The following is a 9,162-nucleotide window of genomic DNA, read 5'->3' as shown; positions in this document are numbered from 1 at the left end:
CTGAGGCAATGTGTCCTGCAGAGACAAGCCAAGGACCCCCAAGCTGTCTACCAAATCCAAGGCAAAGAGGTCAGAGTACCTGTTCAGCCCATTCTGCATGTTAGGACACTTGTGAGACCCTGATGCTGCTCAAATGGCTCTGATAGCTACAACACAAAACCACATTTCACTGGGGTTCCCAAGCAAAGAAATACAAATCTCCCTTGCTATGGTTGGCCAGAGTCTGTAGGACCTCTGTGAATAAATTTGATCTCCTTGTTCCTGTGGTTGCACATCAGCACAGACACTTCCCAAGCCATCCTAGTCTGGAGCCTGGAAGAACTTGATGGTGAGCAGCAACCATGGCAGGGGGCTGAGCTGCAGGGGGCAGTGGGGCTGGGGTGCCTCATTGCTTGCCAGAAACGTGCTGCTCTCTTGCCAAGAACAAATATTGTCATCCTCACAAATGGTTAACCTGCCGGGAGCTGCACAGCACTAATGACTTCACATTCATTTAATCAGCTTGGGCTTCCAGAGCCTCCTCCTCGGGAGCAGAGAAGGCCATGCACCCATGCACCCGGGGTACAAATGCTCCCAAAGCCGCACCCCTGCCTTACCAATCATTAATCACCCCGGGCCAGCAAGGAGCAAGCGGCAAGCAAGCAGGAAAAGGCCAGGTCTCCACAGCCCCCACGGGAGCAGCAGGAAGCAGTGCTGACCGGTTCCCTGTGGTGGCAGCTCACTCTCCGACCACCCTCCCCTGGGAGGCCCTGTGGAGGTGGCCAGTCCTGCACGCACAGTCCTTTCCTTCAGGAAGGTCACTCAATCCAGGGAGCGGGAGGCTCTGCCTGTTTCTGGGAGCTGCTGAGCTACACATGAGGTGGGGGCTCTGAAGAGGAGTTTCTGCCTGGCTGTACTGCAGTCTTCATCTCTTCACCATGCAGCATAAGGTGTTTTGGAGTGCCCTGGAGTACACCTGCCGATTGCTGGGCATCGCCACCGCAGCAGGTAAGAAGAAATTCTCTTTTTCTTTGTCACTAAAAGGCACTGAATGGGTGTTGGGACCCCCAAGCTGCCTCCCTGCCTTTGGCCGGGTGCAGCCACTGCCCCATCATATGAAGGGGACAAGGAAACTTGCTCGCTTTTGCTTTGGGACCCAGGGAGGGAGCATGCTGGGTGCCTGGCCAGGCTCTTTCCAAACACTGTGGGAGGTACAGTGAGACATCAGAAAGGAAGAGCCAGCACTCAGTATGTCAGAGGGAAAGATAAAGCACATATAGAAAAGAAAACTAAACCATATTCTTCTAAAACAGATAGGGGCACAGTCAAGATGTGAATGAGACTGAAAAGCAAAATACTCATGAAAGACTGCCAGGCTGCTCTGTGACATGTGAAGATGAAGGAGGAGCTCCTTGTGTTTTGCACAGTGAAATGTCCTGTGCCAGTCAGGATGGAGAGGTGCCATCCTAGCCATCACAGCACAGTTACTGCAAAAGCATTGCTCTGCCTCTCTAGTAACCTGTTGGGGAGCAGGCTCGGAGCAGTTCACATTATAGCTGCAGTACAAACATCATAAATTCACCCACCTGGCTAGTTGCATCCTCTCACCCACTGTCAGGGGCTGCTTTGGACCAGGGTGTTCTGGGTTTGGTGCCGCATCCGAGCACTTGATTTCAGGTGACATGCAGGTGTTTTGAGCCAGGTGTCAGACACAGCATCTCACCCAGAAGGACTGAACAACCCTCTAACATGGATGATTCTAGATGGGATTAGGGAAGAAACTAAAGCAGAGGGCTCAAGGGATGACTCTGGCACTGACTCACTGTTGCTGACTCACATTTATGGGACAGGACAGACAACACTTTCTGCCTCAGTTTCCCCATCAGTAAAGCAGAGATCAAGGTGCCTGATTTGTCTAAAGGCTGGAGGTATGAAGCAGAGGTTCCTGGTGAGAGGTGACTTGAGGTGGTATCTGTGGTTCCTGTTTCAGACCCCCAGGGATTTCATAATCAGACACTGTAGAGGAAGTCACAGCAGGCCCTCCTAACTTTGCATTTCCTTTATCAACTGCGGACAGCCATAAAAGACACACTTTGCTCTTGTCACAGGCAAAGTAAAAAGCACACAGGTCAGCTGAAAAGTGCACAGGTCCCCAAGGACACACAAAGCCCAGCTGGGATGATGAAGGCCCTGGAATGTGCTTCAAATGACTGATACTGATAACAAGCAGTGATTTGAGTCTCTGAGTTTACACAAACTCCCAGTAGATAAGTGCGCATCATGATGAGACTGCAACAGTGGGAGTTGGGACACAGCTTTAATCAGCAAATGCAAATCTCTTCATTTCTCCATCCCCATCCCCCTTGGGCTCCTATGAGCCCCATGCTGATCATATTCTCACTTAAAGCTCCCAGGAAACTCATAGAGACCTTCCTGGGATAAAATGTGAGTTTGTTGCCACGAGAAAACTAAAGCTAGAACAACAAAATTGAAAGTAATTTACAATGTGGAAGTGTGTTAGTGGAATATAATCTCTCTCTCCTTGTTTGCTTTTCATCATTTTGCTTCATCTGCATCTCTTTCTTGAGTTTTTCTTTAAATGAGCAGTGCTGTTGTCTCTCTGCTGAGCATCACAGAGCATAGGACAGCTGTACGACCAATCTCTGCGCTTTTCCATACCTTTGGTGCATTCCCAGTATCACCTGACTTTCCAAAAATGCCATTGAAGGATGTGCCTATGTTTTATTCCTCTATGTGTCTCAATGGAGTAAGAAGTCAGCTTGATGCAGTATTCAGTGCCTGATGAAGTGTGTGAGGTTTTTGCATGAAATGGAAACCACACTGAAGAGACTCCCATGGGTTTTGTTTGAAAAAAACTATGAAAGAGAGAGTGCATCAGCCTCACTAATTGATTCTGAGAAGGCCTGGCCAGCTCGATATGCTGCTAGTAAATTCAGGTTATGCACATAATATAAACCTCCCTTTCCCCCAGGATCTTGGAGTGTAACAGCTGTCTGCAATGATGTAGCTACAGGGTTTCTTCTGTATGAGAAAATGGCTAACTTGTCTTATGGCAAGTTAGCAAAATCAAATAGCCCTGCAGTTTGCTACAATATCGAGGCATCTCTCTAGTTCAGCGGTTTTAGGCCTTGTGATATTTACATCTAGGAAAGAGTTCCTACTTACTTCTTAATTCTCATGCTTTCAACCATTTAATTCCTAATCATGTGCCTTTAGCCACATGGTTTGGACAAAATCCAAATCAAGGCAGCGACTAGTCCAAATAAACACCTCGGAAACAGCTCTTTTCTTCCTGCAGATTCTTCATCCAAACAGCTTTGTGGACAAAGCAGAAGCCGTGCAAAATGAGGAAACCTCCCCATCCAGAGCAGAGGCTCGAGCGTAACAGCCAAGCTGTTGAATTCTGCATTCATCCACAGGGAATAAATGAATAAATGAATGAACTCCACATTTGTAGGGAAGATTATAAAAAACAGTTCTCAGTCACAAGATAGTAGCGGACAATACTTTGCATGTAGGATTACACAGCTCACGCAGCTTCACAGCCCTCTGACGAGACTAACTTCTCTGTGCTCTGCTCAGGGCTGGAAAGGCAGTGGAGGAGGGTGGCACATGGGCCCCCTGTGTTCCCTTGGCTGACAGGAGCTAGCAGCTGCAGATGACACAAGGAAAATACAGAGGGGCTTTGTTCAGCCCCAGAGGGAGAGCTGACCTTGGTGTTGACCCACCCTGCAGTCTTGATGGACAGTGATGTGCATCCTTGTTTGGGAGCCTGGTATCCTTCTCCAGATGTGGCAAACCACAAGTCAGAGAAATGGACCCAACCTGCATCTCAAAACTTGGGCAGTAGGCATTGAGCAGGATCAGTGGTGAACTTCCTGAGCACCAGTGAATGGGTGGGGACTGCTCAGTGAGGTGTGGAGACATCAAGTGCAGACAGGAGTGCAGTGATTGTCCAGAGTGATGCTTTGGCCATAAAATCTGGGCTCCATTCATCTCTGTGCTGCTGGCACTTGTGCACTGTGACTGCAGCTGGTGTGAGGCACTATGTTTCTGCTCCATTTTAGAAATAGTCTTGAAGGAAACTGAAGGATGTTGAAGGAAATGTTCCATCCCCTGAAGCTATTGGCCAATCCATCAAAGACTTTAGCCTTGTTAATACTCTTAATCCCCCTTAAACTGACTCCCTGGTGTGCTGTACTGGCTGGGGCATTGAGAGAATGTTCATTCCCTATTTTTAATCTGCCTGCTCCCATTATATGTTTTTCTGTTTGGCTAGCAAAGGATCTTGATGCTATGGCTACAGCCCTTTGTGAAGGCAGCTGGCACAGTTCCTGTGTCCTGCTGATGCCCTACAGCCCTGTGTTGGGTGAAGCAGGCCTGGGCAAGCAGGAAGAGCAGGGGAGTGAGGCTGGCAGGCAGCGGGGGGACCTGGGCAGAGATGGATGGGGTAGTGGGCAGTGGGCCCTGTGGCAACAGTGATGTGGTGGCGTGGTAGAGGGTGAAAGGGTCACAGGACACCACCGCTCACTTGCCCTAGCAGTCCAAGGCCAGCTGGTATCCCCAGAGCACCTTTCCTCAGCCCACACAGTGGCAAGGCTGCCATAATAGTAGTGCTTCTGGGATGGGTTTCGGGGCTGTGTGTCAAGGCCAGCATTGAGCTCTGACTCCCATGGGCTGGTGTGTCAGCATGAATCACTGATGCTGCCAGTCCATACGTGCTGCACTGCATGGGAGAAGCAGCCTTGCTTAGCCTCTGGGGGAATGAAGGCATTGATCCTGGGAGCTGGTAGGGCACCAGGGAATCGGGAACTAACCCTGCAGTCAGCATCTTTCCTACCTTCTCTTTCTAGTGCTGATCGGTGTGGGCGTAGAAACTCTGCAGCGAGGACAGTTCAAAAGCCTGGCTTTCTATCTGCTGTGAGTATTTTTGCCCCTTTGCTGGCAGAGGGTGACACAGTCAACCCCTCCACCATATATGGCACCAGACCAGACTGCAACAACAGCAGGGAACAGTGTCCAAGGCTTTGGGGATTTCAGGTCTCCATATTGAGATTTCAGAAAAATAAGCTATTTCTGGTAGAGAAAGACATGCTACTGCAGATTCAGGCAGGCCAGAGGTGACACTGGCTGCAAGTTGACTCCCCGGGGACTGGAGGGCTGTGAGCTCTCCTCCACAAACTATCTGAGCAGAGGGTGTTCGGACCTCAGCACACAGACTGTTGTGAACTGGATAGTAAATTCTGGCTCTCTGTGCCCCTTCTGCCACCTAGACAGTACACTTAAGCCCAGCCCTGTCCCCCTGACAGATCTACCTTTCAGTTTTTCAGGGGTTGCAGTTACTGTCTGTGAAGGCTTCTTCTTTGTCAGTTTGTTCCTGGAGATGTGTTTCACGTGAGTAGACCCTGCCCACTCTTCTCCAGCCTTGGTGGGACCTCCTAAGGCAACTTGCCTCTTACAGGCAACACCAGACCTGAGGGAGCTGCAAGTGCCAGACCAAAGGTCCTTTCCCTAGTGCCATGGCAAGTGTACTCAGGTAGGGGTGAGGTAAGTGGGGCCGTGTCCACCACCATTTAAACCTGTTTTTTAAACTAGGTTTGTGCCTTAATTTGCTGAGCACCAGCACAACAAACTCTGCTCTCCAGCATCCACTTAACACAGTATGTAGGGACAAGTACCGGGGTTGAGGAAAGAGCCAGATCCCCAGGGTGAGCTTCAGCTCCCTTCCAGAGACAGTGTAGAAGTTAAAATTGAAATGTACAAAATCCTTATGTACTTTTCAGAGGCTGAGCACTGCCACTGTCTTCTAGCATGAACTCAAAAGCCCTCATATCTTGGAGGCAACACCTTACTCCAGCTACTCAGAGGCAACAACTTACTCCGGATAATACACACTTGATTAGTGACCAAGTGGGCAAACACATTGAGAGATTGCCTGAGATGCTGGACTCTGGCAGATGCAGCCCTAGACTCTTGGCTTGGCTTACCTTCCCTGACCAACACACCAGTCTCCTGGAAAACCAGAGTGAGGATCTGCACATCTGGGTGGGTGACAGTTAGGTCCAAATTCTTGCCATGTGCTTGGTGCCTCATCCCACAAGGACCTCTCTTTCTCTCCCCAGTCACAAGCCTGAATCCCTGGCACAGGCCTGCTGGAAGCGAGCTAGACGCCCAGGGAGCTTCCAGAAATTCCTGGGGTACACGCTGCTTTCAGTGGCTTGCTTCCTGCATCCCATCCTCGTCTGGCATGTCACCATTCCTGGTGAGAAGCTTGTGTGGGGACCAGTGCAGACAGAAGAGGAGCATGGTCTGTCAAGGGCCAATGAGGGTGGGGATGTGTGGGGTGCTGGACCAGTGGCAGATGGTAGTGAGCTAGCCAGACCAAGCACTGCTTGGCGAGCTCTTCCCACCTGCCACAGCCCTCAGCCAACATGGCCTTCTCCCCAGGGTCCATGCTGGTGATCACTGCCCTGGCCTACTTCCTGCTGAGCAAGAGGAGGAAGAGCCCAGGACACAAAGAGATGCATCCCCAGACGGGCCAGTACGTGGACCCTTCAGCCACCATGGCAGCCCCAACCATCGTTGGTGACACTGAGCAGATCTACACCTTCCATGGGGCCCAGAGGGAGCAGCACCACTCACTTCTGGGCCACATGAAGAGCATCCTGAAGGGCAGCAAGGACAGGAGCTCAGCCCCAGTGACTCCTGCCCAACCAGCAGCCATGCCAGTCCCTCGCAAGCAAGTGCACTTCCAGGAGAAGGTGGTGCAGATCATCCCCTCTGTCAGCGAGAGCTTGGAGGACATGGAGAGTGAGGCTGAAGAGACCACATCAGACACAACACCCATCCTCACACCACCAGATGCCCCCATCATCATCGCCCCACTCAGCTCCACAGGGCTCTTTTGAGCCCTCAGCAGGAATGAGGACATGACAGACCTGCTACCCCTGGCACTGGCATTGCTCCCTGATGCTCCAGTAGCCAAAGGGCCCCAAGAAGTGGCTCTTCTTGCCTTCCCTGCACCCATGGTGGCAGCTGTGCCACCCCCCTTTTCAAGGGGCTGCCCACTCTACATGGTCCCACATGTTGTGGCAGGGCCAGGGGACAGGCAGTGGTTCAGCCAGGGTAGTGCCAGGACAGAGAGGTTTCTGCTCCCGTGGCCTCTGACATGGGTCACCCCTCTGTTACAGCACTACACATCAATGCAGCTGCTCCTGCCTAACATCACAGCCATGGCACATACCTCCCCTCTGGCAGCAGCAGGCAGGAAAGGCAGAGACTGACATGCCCCAGAGCAGCCTCTGCCGGGGCAGTTGTCTCCCTTTGGTCCTTTGTGCACATTGGAGAGCTCGGGGCTGGGACATGTTCAGCACAGGGCACTGCAGCCTGCAGGTTCCCTCACAGCACCTGCACCAGCTGCAGCAGCCTGGGACATCCAAAATGTCATTTTGGAGGTGGGCTGAGACCAAGCACACCCCTGGGGCTAGCACCTGCTCAGTACCTCCCCTGAGACACACCCTGAGCCCAGCAGGGAAATTACCTCTGGCCTTGGGAGCACCTATGGGGCAGCAGGGAGCACTCTGGGGCTTCCTGGTGTCCCCTGCTTGGACAGACCTCTTGATTTAGGAGAGCTTTGGGATTATATGGTAGCTCAGGTCCTGAGATTCAGCACTACGCTGGCACGGCAGACTGTGTGCCACTCCCAGTGTGTAATTATGGCCCCTAGAGGGCAAAGGCAATAATAAAATTACAGTGCTCTCTCACCAGTTCCCTCCATGCCAGCTCTTCCCTGAAAACTTCATCTCTGGCTTAATCTGCCTTTTGAGGACCGTTCCCTTATAATCAGGCATTTCCATCCTGTTCAGTTTATGCCCTTGGTTCTCTCCCACCTGAGAACACGTGGGAAAGAACTCAGGTGGCTGAGTTTCCTTGAACATGGGACATTAAGCCACACTGTCACAACTGTTGGGATGAAGAGTTGTGCAGACTCCAGACACACAGTATTGGGGTAAGACAATGGTAAAGAGAGAAGTTCCCTGAGACCTGCTAGACTATTTATAATGTAGAAGCCAATTAAGCTGGCTGTTTTTCTTCAAAATAGGTTATTTCTTTTCTTTAAAATCTCACCTTTCCAAGTGACAATCATGCTCATTTAAGAAAGCGGTGTAATCAGAAAACAGTTGAGATAAGAAACCGGTGGTATTTTTAATAAACTCTTTTAAACTCACTTCTAATTTGGGAGATGGATGAGGAAGAAGGTAAAAGATGTTGACTCACAATATTTGACTGCCTGTGTTTGATAATGAAACGCTGTCAATAAGAGAAGCTTATGAAGGGTTGCACATGCTTGTCATTCCTACAATCAGACATAGACAAAACCTTTTTGTTGCATCACCAGCATTTAAAATGATAGCTGGTATCAATCTGCTCTAAACATGATGCATGGATTAGAGACCTCTTGTTTCTGACTGCAGAATTTAACCTTCCCCCCATAATTGTGTGTTGGAGAAGAATCACGTACACATCTGGCTTTAGGGTGGATTTGCACCTGGAAAAATATTTTCAGAAAATTGCACCCAGTTCCATCCTAATGCTGCACAGCTGATAGCAGCAAGCCCAGGATCCAACCACAGCTCCACCCTCAACCTAGTGTGTTCTTCACATTAGGAAATAAAAAATAAAATTATTTTCCTCTGAAGTTGGTGGCAAACAAGCATACCTGCACCCATGAAGGTCCTGACCCAGCCATGCTAACAGGGTACCCACCCTTGCCAACTGCCCAAAAAGGTTGTGCCTGGAGCTGGCTCCCCAGGTCAACTACACATCTGTTCTGCAATTAGAACCACTCTCATACACAGAGTCAGCTTTCTGCATCATTCAAGGTTCTTCTTTGAACATTGCATAATTAATTACACACAGAGAGATAAACTTTGTTGAAAAGGCACCGCTCCCAGTGTATCAGGCAATCTGCTGACAAGAAAGACCGCAATTCTGCAGACTCCTCTCTAGCCCTCAGCAAAGGGCAGCCTGGGTGGGAACTGCTGCTCCGAAGCAAATTTCATCCTTCAGCCCTTACTTGCTCAAGCCCTTACTTGATCCACATGGGGCAGCAGGGCCAGCTGGCAAGGGGAGAAGCAATGTGGTGAGAGCACCTGTGGCACC

General features: G+C 50.4%; 2 protein-coding genes across 5 annotated transcripts in view; both read left to right on the top strand.

The window, feature by feature from the left end:
* Window positions 1-541: 541 nt before the first annotated feature.
* LOC113961771 (lipase member M-like) overlaps window positions 542-9,162 on the top strand; it is a 33,620-nt gene continuing 24,999 nt past the window's right edge. The window contains exons 1-2 of the mRNA XM_027672332.1: window positions 542-987; window positions 4,854-4,920. Coding sequence (XP_027528133.1) covers window positions 918-987; window positions 4,854-4,920 — 137 coding nt within the window. The 5' untranslated portion in view covers window positions 542-917. The remainder of the gene's footprint in view (window positions 988-4,853; window positions 4,921-9,162) is intronic.
* Window positions 955-7,763, top strand: TMEM72 (transmembrane protein 72). 4 transcript variants are annotated; one of them, XM_027672336.1, is made up of 5 exons: window positions 955-987; window positions 4,854-4,920; window positions 5,331-5,394; window positions 6,123-6,262; window positions 6,448-7,763. In XM_027672336.1, exons 3-5 carry the CDS (start codon window positions 5,384-5,386, stop codon window positions 6,906-6,908), a joined length of 612 nt encoding a protein of 203 aa, XP_027528137.1. In that variant the 5' UTR covers window positions 955-987; window positions 4,854-4,920; window positions 5,331-5,383; the 3' UTR covers window positions 6,909-7,763. The 4 variants fall into 4 exon arrangements, with proteins under 4 accessions (XP_027528137.1, XP_027528136.1, XP_027528138.1 ...); XM_027672335.1 differs by lacking the exons at window positions 955-987; window positions 4,854-4,920; window positions 5,331-5,394 and adding an exon at window positions 5,401-5,536; XM_027672337.1 differs by lacking the exons at window positions 955-987; window positions 4,854-4,920; window positions 5,331-5,394 and adding an exon at window positions 5,457-5,547.

Source organism: Neopelma chrysocephalum, unplaced genomic scaffold (genome assembly GCF_003984885.1).
Source record: "Neopelma chrysocephalum unplaced genomic scaffold, ASM398488v2 Primary Assembly neopelma1_97390, whole genome shotgun sequence".
Classification (NCBI taxonomy): domain Eukaryota; kingdom Metazoa; phylum Chordata; class Aves; order Passeriformes; family Pipridae; genus Neopelma; species Neopelma chrysocephalum.
The sequence above is the reverse complement of the archived record's forward strand: the minus strand, read 5'-3'. Positions and strand labels throughout refer to the sequence as shown.

Excerpts from the sequence above, each read along its gene's own strand:
- TMEM72 (XM_027672334.1), top strand. The coding sequence starts at position 6,076 with ATGTGCTTGGTGCCTCATCCCACAAGGACCTCTCTTTCTCTCCCCAGT. Across the intron at positions 6,263-6,447 it reads CTGGCATGTCACCATTCCTG|GGTCCATGCTGGTGATCACT; the intron begins GTGAGAAGCTTG and ends CCTTCTCCCCAG.